The following is a 19,024-nucleotide window of genomic DNA, read 5'->3' on the forward strand; positions in this document are numbered from 1 at the left end:
AAACAGACTATTTCTTACTCTGGTGTGTTTTGAAAATCATAACGCACTCTACAATACAAATCTGCTGGCGGATAATGATAGAATTAGAATAAACATTACGCGTCTGTGGCGCAACGCAGAAATTTATTGAGTCGTTATGAATCAAGCCCGTAATGAGCAGTGTGAGTACTTAATGAAGAAACCTTGGTTGTGTATTTACGTACGTATCGACATCTAACTATTATCCGTCTGAGCGAGACAAAACGCGACAGGAAGGCGCTGTTTACATTAAGCTGCGTGTGCGTACCTGCCTGCTCTCCTGCCACGGCCCAGAGAAATGTGGGAAAGAGAGCGGAGGCAGGCAGGTAAGCGTGCGGAATCCTGATGAGTTCTTACCCACCGAGGGGACAGGGGAGAGGAGAGGGAGGGGAGGGGGAACAGAACCGGCAACCCTGAGCGCGGCTTGCTGAAGGAGAGAGACGGTTAACAGAGGCGGGAAAATATAGTCGTTAGGGGGGGAATGAAAAAAGAGATGCGGAGGGTTTGTTTTTGCTCAGGGTGTAGGCGGTGGGGGATAATAGAAGGTATATGTAATGGAATAATGAATGGAATGTAAAGGAAACCGTCGATGTCTGTACCTTGGAAATCTCCTTTCTTGTATTCATTCAATTCAACCAAGGTCTCTACCCAGCAGTGCTTTCTGTTTCCTAAAGGGATCGATTTAAAGGAACAGTAGGCTATCTCTTCTTTGCTCTCTTTAAAAAAAAAGGAATGGTGTGGTCCGTTGGTGCAGTAACGTCTCCTGCATATTGTTGACTTATGGTTTCCTCTCAGAGATTTCAGGGCATTTAAGCGCTTAAGAGCTTAAGAGTCCAAGCTAAAAATTGGGTTAATTCAGATTAGACCCGCCTGTGTGTGGTGTCAGGACCACCAGGCTGCCCTGACTGACCCATATAGCATCAAGAAAAGCATTGATGCATCCCTACGCAGAGGATATCAGAAGAAGAAGAAGAAGAACAGAGAGAGGCCTCAGTGTACTTCACGCCAAGTCGACCTTTCAGGGCAAATCGATGCAGGCTGAGGCTATTTGGTGTGTTATGTGCGTTTTGTGGTCTCTTCCACTCCTGACCCCTTCCCCCCTCCCCCCTGGCCCTGGTTGTTGAAACTCTCACATGTTTGCCTCGTGCCAGCAGCGGGCTGAGCTCGACCTTTTTGTTTTTGTTTGAATCCACAGCAAATTCTCCACCTTCATTCCTAATGTGGCATAGAGGATGAATAATTCGTTTGATTGCAGTCTTTCGATTACAAACTAAATGGAATCCACTTCCAGCTCCTCTCTTTCCATTGTATAGCACTTTCAGCATCAGGACGTTACCTGGATACTGAGGACTCATCGCCTCCCGTGACGTGGGACTTGTGACCGATTTCTTAAGGGGCCGTACTGTGTGTAGTGATCGCTGGCTTTGTTGTCTTCGTCTTTTCAATACCCTGCAGCCTACATGCTGGCACACTGAATAAACATAAGGCTGTACACAGAGAAGCACATGATCGTTACACGGTCACATCATGCGGCACTAACACACGATAAGCTGGATGCGTTAGTGTGACTTCATATTTACACTTTATCACTGATTTTGCATTATGAACATGTATTGGCTGCATAATCACAAGCCTCCAGTATGATTTATGACTGTAGAGGCATTAATTTCCTATTTTATCCACATGGTATGAATGTGATCAAGCCCGGATCAGCTTTGATTTTAAAAGCCATTCATTTTCTTCTCGGCAATAGGAGGTTTTACATCGCAGCGGTTTGCTGGAACAAAGGATTTTGTCAACGCATAGATAACATATAGAAAGGGTGAAATGTAACGATTTAGTATTTACCGCTCTGAGCCAACGAGGTGGAAGTTAATAATCAGGGCGGTTTACACAGAAATGGTGGTGTGTAAATGGCTGAATGCACGCGGGAGAAAGGGAACGCTGATTACAGACCTGCTTTACCAGCCGGGTCACTTTTTTCACAGAAGGAACAACCAGGTGTGAGGGTTTGAAGACCAGGCCACTGTGTGTGTGCATGTGTGTGTGTGTGTGTGATCTTATGTGTGTTTGTTGGAGGGGGGGCATCTGTCATTGCATTGTGAGACAGCATGCACAGGTCCGACGAACTGAAAGGCTTTTGTAGGGGGGGGGGGTTCCTTTTTTGAGTGGAATTCTTCTTCCCAGGAGGGCCCCCCTGCTGGGCACACAGAACTGCCGGCCTTGTGAGCAGCCCTCTGACCGCGCGGGCACGGGGCACATAGCGGGTTAGGGAAAGGTAAACACCGCCTTTATAGGCCTCGCTAGACGGAACGCCGGGCCAGAAGAGGAAATGTTTAATCATTTACTCTGCTGAGTTTCTGTGAGAAGGCCTTGCCCCCGAGTCAAGGAACTCTCACAGACGTCTTGGATGGTTTGGGCTCATTCTGTGTGGTCTCAATGCCGCCGTTTCTTCTTTGGCGCACTTCAGGAAGAATAGTCTGAACTTAGCTCACCTGAATGATCATCACACACTGCAGAGATGTTATTCTTCAATATCAATCAGCTGCATCCTTCTGTCTATCTATTATAAGCAATAAATAGATTGGACTTAAAAGGCTTATACAGACTGCAAGGTCACGTCTCTGAATGACATAAGGAATAACACAAACTCAAGCTGCGCACCAATTATGTTTACAGCCACACTAAACTATCATTATAATCAGTGGCATTTTGCAGTTACCATGTAAACACTGTTATTAAACTGTTCATGTTCAGCTCTAACAATTTATCCCTGAAATGCAGTCATACATGTATAAAACGGAATATGTTTCAATTTTTCTTTTATTTATTCACAATCAAACCAGCTAAGAGCGGGAGAATGTACATGAGGTATCAATAAAACAGTACAAATGCATAATGCAAACGCAGCTACAGGGAGACTGTGCATGAGTGTGTGTAGTGGGTGTGAGTATAAGTGTGGGAGAGAGGGAGAGATTGTGTTAGAAGTCGAGAGGAGTGTGCGAGAGAGGGAGGAGGGTTGTGTATGTAGATTGTCTGTCATGTGTTGCTGTTGAGGAGTCGTATTGTCTCTCCGTCTCTGTCTTGTGTCTTGTTGCTGCAGCCTGTACAGTGTGTGTCCAGGGCGGGTGGAGTGTTTTCTGGAGTAAATGTGCTGCAGGGCTGGAAAGGGAAAAGACCTGATGGTGCCATCTGCAGGGCTTTCTGGTCCCGTAGGGTTCAGGTCCCCATACCAGGCGCCGATGCTTCAGTCAGGATGATCTCAGTGTAGAAGGACCTTAAGGTGTCAGGTGATACTTTAAACCTCTTGAGTTGCCTGAGGTGGTAGAGATGCTGTCTGGCCTTGCTGATTAGGATGTTTGAGGTCCTCAGAGTCAGATGTACTCGATGCTCCTCACTCCTTTACAAGAAACCTTTGATCTGTAGGCGGCGCAACTTCCTCACTGCCTCCTGAAATCCACCACCACCAACACCAATGGGCAACGTTGAGTTTGTATTTATTGGCACGTATTTGGAGGTGGGAGGAACCTGGAGGAGGAATTTGTCATTTTCTTACATGGGAGATGCGCCGGGCTCACATAGAGGAACAGTCACAATGCAGGCAGCACCCAGAACGCATGTTAAAGCAAGGTGCAAAAGTGGCCAAAGGCCTCTGGCGAAGGGTGAATACCCTCTTTCTCACCTCTCCGCCCTCCTGCCCGCTCCGAGGTTAGAATTCCTCCGCCTGCTCGCCACGCGTGTCCGCATTAGTACGCACGCGTGTGCGCAGACACGGCTCTTTACCTCGCGCAGTGCAGGTGGGTGCAGTAAATATTAGCTTTTCAAATGAACACGGCCACCCTCGGATATTTTAAGGCCCGAAAATTGAGAGGCTTTCTTTTTTCTCTTTGGCAGAAGGCTCCAAACCAACAGCAGACAGCTTGGTTACATTCAACAAACATTAAGTAACCATTGACTTTCAGTCTGCATCGTCTTCTGCTGCTCATTTTGGTCTTTGGGAAAGGAGGAGGAGGAGGAGGAGTAGGGGGGTGAGCTGAAAAAGGGCGTTGGGTTCACCTTGACTGCAAACAAACAGTGGGGTTACACTCTGTCACTTTGATTATAAAACAACAAGCTCCTTGAGGATATACTGTAAGAACTTTGGGAATAATACCCGGATCAGCAGTGTGTGTGTGCACAAAGACAACCATATGTAGGCGTGTGCCAAGTGGTGTGTTGTCTTTGATGTGGGGCCTCTCAGACAGACAGGGAGCAGCCATCCTATGATCCCACGACCTGGCCGAGCCACAGGCGCGCCGAAAACGAGATCCCCACGGAACTCAACTTTTCCATGAGATGTCCATTCAGGAAAGCTTCAGAATGACAAGCAAGCGAGTGGATTTAAATAGGTGAGCGACCCCGAGAGGGAAAAGCGGATCCGTCTCCGAGGTTACGTACACTCAGGCTGCTTAGTATTTACTTTGTCCTGAAATGAGCGGCGTGTTTCAGCGCTGCGGTCTTGAGTTCGGAGGGGGGGGAAGATTCAGTCGCTGAGAGAGGGAGAGTTTTCATTAAGCCACTCACACTCTGAAGCGCTTTTGGTGACAGAAGGCTTGCAGGCAGCATGAGAGCTCTGTTGTGATTCGCTCCTCCGCTGGTTTCACACACGATGGATGCAGGGACGTAACGGGAGGATAAGTCGGCCTTGGAATAAAGTGGCTATATATTAAAGCAGGTGAAATTACATTGACGGTTCCACGTATGGAGGTGAAATATGATCGTGCTATTTTAAAACAGTCTGTGATGTGTTTGCTCCCTTTGCTAAGGAGGTCAAGGCTTCACCTGTGTTTGCTGCTTTGTTTGTTCTCTTAGCTGGATTCCTCAAAAATAACATATCGTATAGAATAGTTTTAATAAAGTGTTTTCTGTCTCTTTGGGGCAGAATATACACATTCTGGCCAGGCTTGTTCGGCCTTGGTGGAGGTATTTCCCCAATGTCTGATGGCTTGATCTTGATCTAGAGCGCTGGTCCCCGTTTCCCTGCCTTTAACTGGTGAGGTGACAGACAGACAGGACAGGACAGAAGCGGGACAGGGCTGTCCACGTCTATGTTCATGTCCCTGATCTGTGCCACGCTGTGATTCTCTTCCTTCTCTGGGATGTTTTTTTGTTTTTTGCCTCCAGCAGCTCAGTCAGAGAGAGTCATTCATTCATGTCCAGCTGCCAGCTCAGTCCTGTCGTCCTCTGCTCGCTGACAGGAAGTTCAGACCTGAGGCGTCTTCAGAGACCGAGCTGGAGAAATGTCTGCGGCGGCGGTGCATTTCTCCGTCCCGTGGGTCCTCCCGATCTCAAATACAACACTTACTCTATTATCTCTCCCCCCCCCCCCCCCCCGCACCTCCAGTCCTCCTCCTCCTGCATTGCCTCGTCTTCGTCCTGCTCGGTCCTCTCCGCTCACCTCTCTGCTGTCTGACTCGGCAGCTCTGTGCAGAGACGGCTGCACTCACATTAATGTAGTCGTTAACAGCCTGTGGTTGCTGAGCGGTTTGTGTGGCTTTGCTGTTTGAGCGGACACACTCACCAGAGGCTCAGAGGCTCCTGTCCCTCTGTCCCTCTGTCCTTCAGTCAAACATGCCACTGTAACAGCTACAGTCCACATGCATAGCTGGAATTAGCAGCACACACACACACACACACACACACACACACACACACACACACACAAAGTAGTATTAATTCAACATTGTGGAAAAAATGCTGACGGACAAAAGTATAATTAAAACAATACATTTTCCCTTAAATTACTGATTTTATTAAAACATTCCTGATTTCATCGTCTTGATAATTGAGTTATTCATCCTTCTCGGTGATCAATTCAGGTACAAATACTGGAATGAGCATTTACAGTTACTCTTACTGGAATCCTGAAATGGTTTCGGGAAATGATGAAATATTTCCAAAGTTTTGTAGAATGTGTGGAATTTTTTAATAATGATTGTAACCTTGACAAGTCAAGCTTGAACCTGAGAAGTCAAAACAGTTTGGATATTTTTCTTGCCTGGATATCTGCCCTCATATTGTCTTAGGAAACCAGTCCTCGGTTGCTATGAGACACTATCATCGCAGACAAACGCCTGAGTAATAAGCAGAAAAGTGTAATTTAGACACAGGACATGATGGTTTGTGATTGTTTTGCAGTGTTGGTTACTCTGACACAGTGGTTGTAAAGGTTCCTTTACTTATAAAGGTCATGAAAGAAAAGGTCATGGAGGAATTTATTGACAAATAATTGCAAAGATGTCAACACAGAATAATAATGATGAAAATATGAATTTTTGTGATATTTCAAAAGATAGAGAAGATTTATTTGTCACACACACACACACACACACACACCGACCACACACACACACATACACACACACACTTCTACTCTCACAATGTAAACGGAAAATATACCAAAAAAATAAAGCAACAATTAATAAATCATGGAACAGAAAGAGATTGTAAACACAGATATTACACTTTTAAGTTAAAGATACAATCAAATTACTGTGTGTATCTAAATTAGAATATATAATTTAATTACACTGCAGCTGCTGAATGTAAAGGATTACAAGTACATGAGTGTAAAAGATTACAGACTTTGCATTTTGTTATTTCTCCTCATTATTATACAAAATTCCAATGTTTTCTGTCATATCACATCACTGATCTAATTGGCGTGTGCTTGAGTCGTGGTTGCTGCTTTCAGATCACACACTCCTTCACATCACACAGAGTTTTACTCCTCGTTTCATTGATGTGACTTGTGTGTTGAGAGTGGTGGGAGTAACGCTCGTAGGAAGGTGCTACTGAAAGTCATACGCTGCTGTAATATAAACATGCTCACCTACACAGCCGGCTGCACGCCTCCCTCAGCTCTCTGTGACAGTGCTCTGATTTATGATGTCGCCTAATGAGCTGTGGGTGTGTAATGTTATGTTTGATTCATGAGTACGTTGCATGCTATAGAATACTGAACGTGACTCACTCAAACGTTATTGCTTCTCACCTGCCGGAGAGCTTTTTCGCCTCCTAAAATGTCTCGAGTGTGTGAGTGGGACACGGCGCATGTGTGAGTGGAGCGTGAACACTGGTGACTGTACTCCTGACTGTGAATGTATGTGTGTGTGCCTGTGTGTGTTTGTGGTTCAGGTCTGATAAATCCACTCTGTCTCTCCTCTCTGCAGGAGTCGGAAGATCCAGGTCCGGAACATTCCCCCTCATCTACAGTGGGAGGTGAGTAGCGTAGTGTAGTAGTGAGTAGTGACTTTGACTCACTGTTGGACAAATATGTGTGTGTACGTTTTACGTGTCTGTGTGCGACGACATCATCTCTGTGTGTCATCTATTAATTACTTCCGTATCTTGGTCATATAAGAGTGTGAGTGTCTGTTTGTCACAAGGGTGCAGTGTGTGTGTGTGTGTGTGTGTGTGTGTGTGTGTGTGTGTGTGTGTGTGTGTGTGTGTGTGTGTGTGTGTGTGACTTGTGTCCTCTAACCCCCTCTCATGTATTTCCACAGGTTTTGGACGGCCTTTTAGCTCAGCATGGTACTGTGGACAACGTGGAGCAAGGTACGGAACATTTCTCCTCTGTCTTTGCCGTACGTCTCATCATGTGACTCAAAACACTTTGCAGCCAGCGAGCGAGTGAGCGAGTGTGTCTGCAGACCTCCCAGTGAGTCAGGTCTCCCTGTGTGACTTGACTTCCCCATACAATCATCCCACACACCCACTATCTAAACATAACCCATCTCTGCACATAAATCAGCCTGTAGCGTCTGTCTCTCGCATGTGCGTCTTTATAAGTTTGAGGAGCGTCTAAATTGCATGCGGGCTCCGTAATAAGCAGTGTGTAGCGTGGCCACGGGTCCCCTTGGCCTCAGCGTATGGATTGAAGTGGGCAGACATGGCAGACGTCCAGTAGCGATGTGTCTTTGTGTGCGTGTGTCCTGGTGCATCTGTTTTTGGGGAGTGTCGCCGTGGTAATGGGGGAGGACACTGAAGGCGCCTGTGGTGAGGCTTTTGCAGTGTCTGCGTGTGTGGGTGTGAGTCAGGGCCATCAGTGACATTTGGGCCTTACCTCGCCTTTGATGCTGATGATCAAATATGGCTGTTTCTTTACAAAGCAGTGGGAGGAGCTAATTACACCCTCAAAGAGACGACAATGACCCGGAAATGGCCCCATTTTAGCATAGGTGGTCACATTAATCATGACTCCCATCTGCAGCCGCAACGTTAGAAGGAGTCCAAAACAAACCATTAACTAGAGGGTGCAATAATTAGTGTGAATACCACCACCAAGGCTGCGCAGCCCTTTAATTATGACTCTCAGAGATGAAACGCTGAAGGTTATTGATCGAAAATCTGTTCATTATGTGTCGAGTAATCCTGCTATGAATCAGACGGACAGACAGACAGACGGACCATCAAGGATTTAAAATGATTGACGGACAGTTGGACCATGAAGCTTGGGGAAACCCTGCTGGGATCGGAGCCAAACATTCAGGGCTGCAGCTCCTTCAGCGCGGGCGAGGCGACTAGAGACAAACTCATCACTGTCAACACACACACACACACACACGTGCAGGAATTATACACACACTCAAATTTAGATGCAATCTCACACACACATACACACACACACAGTAGCAGAGTCACCAGGCCAGACAAGAACAACTACCGCCCACTGCAGCCCTGACAGGTTGTGAGAGAGACGTTTGTCACCGACTATAAAACAGCCAGAATAGCTCCTCTTCTTCCCATTCTTCGTCTTTTGCTTGTCTTCACAGCCGCACCGTCCATCGAAACTTCTCGCCTGTTTCTGCTCTATCGCCGTCCTTGCGTCCGTCTCTGTCCGGCTTCCTGTTCGCCGTTTGCTTTCTGCGTGCCTGCCGATCGCGCCCCGTCCGCTCTCTGTGGTTATACAGGGTGAGGTTGGGAGGGTGGCCCGTGGCGGGGCAGGGTGGGGCGGGGCTGAGCTGGCTGTGAGCGCCGGGGTCAGGCACCACGCCAGGGTCAGCCCACTCTCTCTCTCTCTCTCTAAGCCAGCTGGGTGCGCTCCATAGCTTTAACCCTTCCCACACCCACTAGGTTCTCACTGACAGCGATTGTAATTGCTTATTATTTGAAAACAAAAAGTTTCCTTCCTCTGTTGGCAGTGACTCTTGCATCTATTGTTGAGGAAGGGCCATGTGTTTGTTAACAAGATATCTGCAAAACCTGCCATCATCACAGATTTCAGGCTGAGCAGTTGGAAAGTGAAGCCAGGAACAATATTAAGATTGTGGATCCAAAAGGATTTTCTACCTTTCTTACTTTGTCTTGACAAAATCTTACTTATATATGTCCCACGATTTGACATATTTTAAAGGATTTTTACTCTTCTTACTCCAATTCGAACTCACTACATTGACGGTATTCTCGTGCAGCCATAACCGCACAATTTACGTTTGAAATCAGCATAAATAGATGTGTGTGTCCTCTGAGTAACAGACCTAAATGTGATTATTGTTCAGTTTACTCAAACATGTAAACACCCCATTGGTTTTATCATTCTGCGCATTATCTTCCCATCTGCTGTCTCCTGGCTGCGAATTCTAATGAAAGATATCGTCCATTCAGCACAAACGTTGCCTTATTTGAGGCGTTGTTGTCATTGGCAACTGTGACATCATTCAGGGTGATGATGTTATTTACAATTGTGCCATCCTTCATGACCATATTATTCTTGACAACAGTTACATCATTCACGGTGATGATGTCAATAACGACTATGACATCATTCATGGTGATGCCATACTATAACCATATAAGTCTCCAACCTCTTACTTCTATTATTTGCTCAATTTGTGTCTCGTGAGCACAACTTTAAACTGTAAATGGATTAAAACCGTGGCCTCTACACACACCGGCGCCTTGAACCATGTTTATGCCGTGTTACGAGGCGGTCGGAGGGATGGTGCTCGTACATCCGCCTCCCTATTACAGTGGTGAGATTCTGCCTCTATTGTTCTCTATGTCTCACAGATAGTAAATAGCATTAGCATTTGTGAGCTCTGTGCAGCTGCTTTACACGCACTGTAGTTTACTGAACACACACACACACACACACACACACAAAAGAAAACGTTAACACCCACGCTGGGATCTAGTCTACATACAACCAATGTGACTTGAGTGCAGGGAAGTTGTTGTATGTGTAAGCTGCCGTCTTCCTGCTCACACTCAAAGGAGAGAAAAGATTGAGGAGAAAATGAGAAAATAGTTCACTGCATATTTGCATATATTAGTGAGTGTGTTTAATCCCTGCACAGACAGAAGGAGTGTATATGCATGTGATCGTGAGTGATTAAGGACTGCAAACTGTCCCGACGTGTTTCAGTCGTGCGTTGTAGTTAAATACTTCATCGCAGATCACTTGTCGCTTGTTCTTGTCTGTTGTGCAGTATTGTGTGTGTGTGTGTGTACCAGCTGCAGTGTGCAGAGGCAGCAGTGCGGTGATGGTTTTAATGGATTCATACAGACAAATGTGTCTGTAGTTCAGCACGGGAATCTGGACACGTGTCTAACTCGCCTACAGCTACAGACTCTGCGTCCATGTGGAAGTGACTGAATCTGTTTTCTGCATCTCTCTCTCTCTCTCTCTCTCTCTCTCTCTCTCTCTCTCTCTCTCTCTCTCTCTCTCTCTCTCTCTCTCTCTCTCTCTCTCTCTCTCTCTCCACAGTGAACACTGATACAGAAACAGCTGTGGTGAATGTCACGTACGCAACCAAGGAGGAAGCTAAAGTGTAAGCAGCACAAATAATGTCTCAATCTGTGTGACGAGAAGTTGCTTGAAGATTTTACACCCTGACCTCCTCCTGCTCCCTGTGCTCCTATCCTGCAGAGCCATCGACACGTTGACAGGCCACCAGTTTGGCGAGTACGCCTTGGATGCGTCCTATATTCTGGACATGGATGCTCCTCCACCCATCCAGGGTCTTCGCACGCGACGCGGTGGTCGATCATCCCGGGACCAGGGCTCGGCTCAGGCCGGGCCGTCAGGTGGCCCCGGGGGTTCGCGTCCCAGGCTACTGGAATTCCCCCTGCGTATACTCGTGCCTGCCCAGTTTGTTGGCGCCATTATTGGCAAGGAGGGCCTCACCATCAAGAATGTCACCAGACAGACGCAGTCCAAGTAATTGATGATGATGTTGATGAAAACATTGTGCTTATAGATTTTGCTTTGTTTTCACTCCTTTGTCTCCGTTCCTCTCTAAGCTTTGCTCATCTCTCTCTCTCTCTTTCTCTCTCTCTCACTCTCTCTCTCCCTCCCTCTCCCCCTCCCCCCCCCCCCCCTCCCCCCTCAGGGTCGACATTCATCGAAAGGAAAATGCCGGCGCAGCAGAAAAGCCGATCACCATCCACTCCACTCCTGAGGGCTGCTCCGCTGCCTGTCTCATGATCCTGGACATCATGCAGAAGGAGGCCATTGAGACCAAGGTGTACGTGCACATTTGCAAAAAAACACACAGAAACACCCACAAATATTTGCATATGCACACATACATGGCACACTGTTGCCCTATATTCTGCCTCATACAAATTTGAATCTCAGCGTGTTTTCTCTTGCTTGCACCGCTGACACAGTAATCACAATGCACACACACACACACACACACATACACACACATACACACACACACTCAGCTGGTGCAACACGTGATCGCGGCTTAGCACGTAAGACACGGGGCCATACCTCTAATTGATCTTGACACGGCAGCTTTTAAACTATTTGAGCTTCTGCTACATGTAAGCATGCACACACACACACACACACCCTATAGACTGCATATCATATCGCTGTCTGCTTGTGTAGCAGTGTGTTATTCAGTTTATATCTGGTGATGGATGCACACAATCGGCATAGAGATACGAGAATACAATTCATAGAAGGCATTCGGTATCGTTGACAACAGTAGTGTGAACTGCATTCTAATGACAAACGTCTCAGGCTTTAAATTCTTAGCAATTTCCAGATCCCCGAACACACACACACACACACACACACACACACACACACACAGATCCTCCCAAATGACACAAAAATACTTTCCATTTGGCTATATTTCATCTTCAAATGCTCAAAATGAGATTTGAGATAATGAGCCTTTGCAGTAATGTGGTCCAGGGCTTGTGTGTGGCCAAACTACAGCAGGAGGAGGGAATGATGACTACACTCCATCTGGAATCTCCAATTCCAGGAAAGTGCTGTGTGTAATTTATGCAAGGATCTAACCAGCGTGTGGGCACCTTCATTCATTATTTAAATCGACCAACACAGCATGGGAATCTAACAAAATAGGTACACAACCTTCTGCGCTTTCCCACAAACTAAGTGAACGCTCGGTGTCGCCTGTTATCAACAGGAAAATACAAATGATGGCTGAGTTAAAGTTGAAGATGCAGCAGAAGTTGAGCCGATATAAAGTTTGTGGCTCTCTGGACGTGGCGGTCCACACTTACACTCACGACACACGTTAAGCTTGCAATGACAATTTAGTTGCGATGGTCACTACACAGTGGAAAAGCTATTAGAAGTCATGGAAACGATTTGGAATTTAATTGGAAAATATGTCTAGAGACTCTGCACACAGGCGACAGGTGAAACTATTTCAGACTACCGCTTCATAAATTGCATTACAATTAAAAGGAGCAGTTTCCCTCTGTGTACTCTGAAACGAAAAGCAAAGTCAAAGTCAAAATTAGGCCTGCAGCTGTGGTCACCATAACTACAAAAATTAGTCAGTGTGACATCCACACACACCCCTGAGTGTTTGAGGTAACGTAACACATCATCGCCCGCAAGAAGTAACATTATCTACATATCAGGAGATAAGTAATAAGAAGTAGTTGAGTAAATGTACTTTGTTGCATCCAACCTGACATATCCCCTAGCATCCTCTGAAATGTGTGTGGTTGTGTGTGTTTTGTATGTGTGTGTAGGATGGAGGACATCCCTCTGAAGATCTTAGCCCACAACAGCCTGGTTGGCCGTCTGATTGGGAAGGAGGGCCGCAACCTGAAGAAGATCGAGGAGGAGACAGGGACCAAGATTACCATCTCCGCGTAAGTCATCTCCCTCCCTCTTGTCAACTTCTCGTCCACACCCGCCCACGTGGGGGCGGCGGCGGCGCTGGCCATGACGCATCGCTGCAGAAGTCATAGAAGGCGTCTTAGGAGAAACAAAAGCACAGGCCGGCGTGTTTGAAACGCTCTCATTCAGGACACGGCAGAGGAAAGCAAAGCAGCTTGGCAGGCGAGAAAAAACTGTAAAAAGAGAGAGAGAGAGTGAGAGAGAGAGAGGAAGAGAGAGAGACAGCCAGGTGTGCTGTGGGATGGCAGCTGATTTCAAAGGATGTTTGTGTTTATGGAAGTCTACGATTTCGTGTAACGCAACTTTTGTTTCCACGTAACACCTTTCTCTGCATAGATCTGGAAAGACAGTGACGTACCTCCAGCTTAAGACGACGTGTGGGGTGGTGGGTGGAGGGGAAACTCAAGGATGAATGGAGATCCAGTGATCAAGTGATGAATTGATTGTGCAGATTCATGAATGTGGCTCATGTTAGTCTACAACATCGGTTCTCAAGCTGGGCAACTGAATGAAATGAAGGCAGAGGCACCGACTCTTATCCTCCAATTGTGCGGATTTGATTCTATGATTAAAATAAGCTCTGTACTCTCTGGATTTGGAAGTTCAGCATCCGCTCATATCCCTCCTCACTCATTAACTACCCAGCATGCTGTTTCCCTTCATTTAGTTATCAGAGACCCAAATGTGAAGAATCGCAATATTAGGCGTTTGTTCAGTGCGCGCCATTTACCAGGCCGCGCTCCCCCGACCCCTCCATCATTTAGGGCTAATGAATTGCTCTGTCTTGGTCAGCGCTTAGGACGCAATGAGGCTTGAGAGAGAGGGAGAGAGAGGCAGGGGGAGGAGGAGGAGTTGGAGAGCAAGGATGAGTGGAGGAGAGGGCCCCTTGAGTGGAGGCAACTGTTACGCGGCGTATTGATGGCTCTGTGTGTGTGTGTGTGTGTGTGTGTTTTCATCCTTCTGTACTGTCTCCCACACCCACAAACACTGCGGAGAGAATAGATTGGTTCCGCTTCACCGGCCCAAAGGTGTTATCTTTTGTACGACACCCGGCCTAAGTGCTTTATGGAGCGATGGCTTATTTGATTTATTTAGGGTTGGGTGGGAACGTATTGCCAGATGTTAAAAAGATTGACTTTGGGTGCGCTGGGTTTCACTGTTTCACTGATTTGCGTTTCACTGCGGTCAGCTTTAGCTTTCTGTGCTGGTGAGGGGATTGTAAACACATTGTCAGATTTAATACACACGTAATGGAACCAAGTGAGTGTAACGTCTGAGGAGTTAAGTCGGCGCTTAGTAAACAATATGAGAATCACAGCAAGCTGAAGGAAAAAAGGTGAAAATTGTAATTGTGATTTCTGGCTTGAAGTATCGATAATCCTCTGAGATGTGAACCGATGCTGGAGTAATTTGGTGTGAAGGTGTCGCAAAGCTCAGGAGAGAATCCTTTAGATTTTCGTAGCAAATCTAAAGCCAGGGAGCAAATCTGAAGAAGGAAACAAAATAAAACGGAAATGTGCAGCAAACACTTATGATGCTGATTCACTAACATGCCATTTCAAGTATGATCAGTATTTTATCTGCACTTCTGATGATCCCTAAATGCCTGCTATCTATGCTTCCACGTGCTTACATCCGCCCGTGTCTCCCTCGCAGGCTGCAGGAGTGCACCGTGCACAAACCCGAGAGGACCATCACGGTGAAGGCCACTACCTTGGAGGCGCTTTGTAAAGCCGAGGCGGACATCATGAAGAAACTGAGGGAAGCCTACGAGAACGACGTCGCTGCTATAAACGTAAGCTGAACCGGAGCCGGGTTGAGTGGGTGTGTGTGTGTGGGTGTGTGTGTTTGAGGGTTATGATCTCAAGTTGACTCACGTAGACTTGACAGATGAACGAGCGAGAGGGTTGATGAAATGCAAGGATAATGTTGCACTGCTATTCATACATGTCACCTCCAGCATTACTAATCCTGCCTGTTGTCTGCTCGGTAAGTAGATAACAGTAAACGAACACTGAATAGCTCATCAGTGACTCGAGTGTTGCAGCACAGCATGTCTACTTTTGTGTGTGTGTGTGTGTGTAAGCGTGTGCGTGCGCGCGTGCCCTTGTGTGCACGCGGGCCAGGCAGTTATACGGAGCCTCTGACTCACTTCTTCCCTGCTGCGTGCTCCTGCTGTAACACACTGCGTTTCCCAGCATCCATCTGATATCTGTAGGCTGCTCTCTCACCCGGCTCCTCTTTCACGCTGCCCCGATGACATCACCAGTGGCGCAGCCAGCGAGGTCAAGTGTAGAGGAAGGCGGATAGTGATAGATATCGCATGCAGCGCTCGCTCTGTTGCGCGGCACTGATGCAGGAAGGGGGGGAAGGGGGGGAACGCTGCATGCAAAGACGCTCCATAATGAGCAGTGGTAGGATAACGACCCGGACTCCCCTGTTTCCATTCTGATATTGTCAGGGAGGAAAGGTTTAACATGCATCATGCAGTTAAATTGCACTGGCTGGTGTGAGCAGACTTAGCTAAACCGGTAGGGCCATCTAGCGTGGCAGCGGGGCTATTACACATCTCAGAGAGCTTCTAGGAACAAGAAAGTGAAAGGAAAGTCGGCAGATGTGTCCCAATTCAAGGACCGGACCCTCCAGAGTGTGTACCCGGTCATAACGGGCCCACAAGGTGCCACCAAATGAGGCAGTCGACTTAAGAGAGAACAACCAGTGACGTCTTCCCAGCCCTCAGTATTTCACAAACCACATCATGCCTGTTTCCTATTAACCGGGAACGCCGATCACCATCTGTCTATCATGTGTTTAATTGGAACGTAACAGCACAAAATTGCCAGGATTTCTTCAGTTGACCCACTGAAGGCAGCACTCTAAATATTTAACTTAATGATGTAATGACAACCACTAAAATTCACCAATTAAGCAGTTCTGGGCCTTTGTGAGAAGAAGGTTTCCCACCTCTGCTGGTCTCTCACGGTCCTCTGATGGGTCCAGCCTCTGATTTCGGCTTGAATCTTTTGTAGCCGTGAACGCAAAGGAGCTGTGAAGGCAGAATATGATGGCAGCAAGTATGGAAAATAGTGTAGCTTGTGATTGATGAACGATTTGTTTACTTGAGGATCTGAACCCTTCTTTGACGGAAATTGTAATCGAAATAATTCCGTCTGAATCGCCTTTTCTTCCCTCTTCCTAACTTAATCATGCCTCCACTTGTCTTCTACCGTAACAGCAACAAGCCAACCTTATTCCCGGTTTGAACCTGAACGCTCTGGGTATCTTCTCCTCTGGTCTGCCGGTGCTGCCCCCTGCTGCAGGACCGTGTAGTGCAGTGCCCAATGTGACTTCACACGGATACGGCCCATTCTTAGTGAGTATACTCCTCTCAATAGCCTCAGCCGCCGCTTCACTTCACCAACGCACCAAAAGCCCCAGCTCATGTCCTGACGCTCGCGCAATGTAGTTCGGATTGAGCGGGTATGTTTAACACAGTTTGAACCAACAGAGGCGGGAACGAGGTTGCATTTCTCAGGTAACAGGAGATTTGCATTCCCTTTAATTGTTCGGTTCCCAGTGGCTCAACCCCCTCAAATCCTATTCTGATTGGTGGCTGTCACTACACACCGACGTGTAAACCCAGCTTGTTTCTATGCAGACATGCTCATTGATTCTTACACTTTGATGCCTTTGATGCCTTTTTAATCTCCAAGAAGCACAGCAGCTTTCTTTCATTACTCCCTAATTTGACCTCATCATCAAAATTCAACAGCTTTTTTGGGGTTTGGAAGGGAAGCACAGAGCAGCTGCGGCTCCTTGGCGACGGCTTCAGTATGGCGGCATGATGTCACAGGTGGTGACTCTCGCATTTTTGACATAACTTCAAAGTGAGAAAGTACATAACCGAGCCCAAAGCGGCTCTGCATAGAGCAGCATGATGGTTTGTTTCCTTTAGTGATTCAGTGAAGTGGATTCAGAGCTCCTAAAGTGACGTCGGCTCATCATTAAGTCCCAGTAAGACGCCGCAAAAGCAAACACAAAACAGGAACGCATACAACAACATGCCGTACACACTTCCGACTTAAAGTTATACGCAGTTTGAAAGCAGGGAAAATTCCCCCTTACCTCCAGTAGATGAGTCACTGTCTGTAAAACAAAGTGTTCACTCATTGCTCGGCGCAGGAAGCCAAAGTGGTGTGAGACACTGCGTGAGAATGTGTTTGTGTGCTTGTAAGTCAAGAGAGTTGTGTGATTCATTGAATTTATACCCTGAAAGTCCCCTCATAATGAGCATTTGTAGTGTGTGTGTGTGTGTGTGTCTGTGTGTGTAGCATCTAACCAGTCTGCTCTGTCACTTTACAGAGTCACTCTCCACATCTCAGTGGCCTATACGGGGTTCCTCCAGGAAGTGCCATCTCCAACCAGCACTCAGTACGTCCAATCAAACTCCGCTCCACACTCAGCTGTTACCGTAGCGATGAATGATTCTCTCGATTCACCTCGTCGCTTCTTGTTTGCATTATGTAATTATTTTCCGAAGACAAACGAGGCTGAGAAAAGTCAATGTTACTTCGACACGCCTCCATTGTAGGTCAAGTTCCTACCATAACTAGCTTTTAATGAGTTTCTCTGCCCCGACTTGAATGCATGTTCCTGTTTGCCGGCATCAGCGATCATGTGTTTCCTGGTGTTTGATGTACAACAGGTTTCCGAGCAGGAGGTGGCGTACCTCTTGGTTCCAACTCAGGCAGTGGGAGCCCTGATCGGCAAGAAGGGCCAGCATATCAAGCAACTCGCCCACTTCGCTGGAGCCTCTATCAAGGTGGGTCCAGAAAGTGACTCCAGTCCTCAAATTCTCCAGGAGTCTCGTCAGTCACTGGCTGGTTGAGTCAGAGGCGCCGCAGTTGAGGATGTTAGTTTTGTAGGATTGAAAAACAGACGGTTAGCAGATGAGTCGTGAGCTGAGCATTTCAGAAAGCCCCTCAAGCCCATCTGGAGAAGAAGGAACAGCTGGTCAGATGATTCTCATCATTGTATGTAAGGGGAGTCCCACTGCTTTACAGATGAGGCAGCAGTGAAGGGGGATTAGATCAACAGCTCCCGCACATTTTTTGGTTGTTTCTTTTTCTAACGCTCTCTCTCACCTGTATGTCAGATTGCACCAGCAGAGAGCCCAGAGGCGACTGAGAGGGTGGTCATCATTACAGGAAGCCCAGAGGCTCAGTTTAAGGTAAGAACGGGATGCGTGTATGCATGAATATTCACAAGGTACCTCGCTGTAATGGTATTGGTACAGTACAGTGTGTCCCCGTCGCTCTGTGTCTCATGCTCCCCTCTGTGCTCCAGGTCCATGGCCAGATATGTGGGAAGCTGAAAGAGGAGAACTTCTTCTCGGCAAGGGAGGAGGTCAAACTGGAGACGCATATCAAGGTTCCCTCAGCTGCAGCAGGCAGAGTCATCGGCAAAGGTGGCAAGACGGTGGGTTGATGGTTCCAGGAAAGATTGAGCTTAGTTACAATTTTTAGAGGAGGTAACTATTTGTATACTGTTGCTGTAACTGCGTAGGTTTTCGGTGTATTATACCATTTTATTCTGGAACTAGTCTGTGATTTAACTTGCAAGGTCCTGAACCAAGCCAGTAAACTCTTTCTCTCAGGTGAAGGAGCTGCAGAACGCGACGAGCGCTGAGGTCATCGTACCAAGGGATCAAACTGCAGACGAGAACGACGAAATCTTTGTGAAAATCAGTGGGCATTTCTTTGCCAGCCAGGTAAGCAGAACAGGAACAACTTGAAAACTGATGTTCCTAAAGATCTTTACAAAGCCTTAACAAGGCCACTGAACAAT

The 19,024-nt window shown here is 47.0% G+C and overlaps 1 protein-coding gene across 2 annotated transcripts in view; it reads left to right on the top strand.

The window, feature by feature from the left end:
• igf2bp2a (insulin-like growth factor 2 mRNA binding protein 2a) overlaps positions 1–19,024 on the top strand; it is a 42,680-nt gene that overhangs the window by 17,929 nt on the left and 5,727 nt on the right. The window contains exons 3-15 of one of the 2 annotated variants that reach the window (XM_076161908.1): positions 7,230–7,278; positions 7,563–7,614; positions 10,766–10,829; positions 10,928–11,218; positions 11,391–11,525; positions 13,027–13,149; positions 14,834–14,972; positions 16,413–16,550; positions 17,540–17,608; positions 17,883–17,999; positions 18,333–18,407; positions 18,524–18,655; positions 18,834–18,947. In XM_076161908.1, the coding sequence (XP_076018023.1) occupies positions 7,230–7,278; positions 7,563–7,614; positions 10,766–10,829; positions 10,928–11,218; positions 11,391–11,525; positions 13,027–13,149; positions 14,834–14,972; positions 16,413–16,550; positions 17,540–17,608; positions 17,883–17,999; positions 18,333–18,407; positions 18,524–18,655; positions 18,834–18,947 (1,498 nt within the window). The remainder of the gene's footprint in view (positions 1–7,229; positions 7,279–7,562; positions 7,615–10,765; positions 10,830–10,927; positions 11,219–11,390; positions 11,526–13,026; positions 13,150–14,833; positions 14,973–16,412; positions 16,551–17,539; positions 17,609–17,882; positions 18,000–18,332; positions 18,408–18,523; positions 18,656–18,833; positions 18,948–19,024) is intronic. The other variant, XM_076161909.1, reaches the window with a different exon arrangement.

This window comes from Genypterus blacodes, unplaced genomic scaffold (genome assembly GCF_046128005.1).
Source record: "Genypterus blacodes isolate CSIRO-AG114 ecotype Tasmania unplaced genomic scaffold, CSIRO-AGI_Gbla_v1 ptg000118l_1, whole genome shotgun sequence".
NCBI classification, from domain to species: domain Eukaryota; kingdom Metazoa; phylum Chordata; class Actinopteri; order Ophidiiformes; family Ophidiidae; genus Genypterus; species Genypterus blacodes.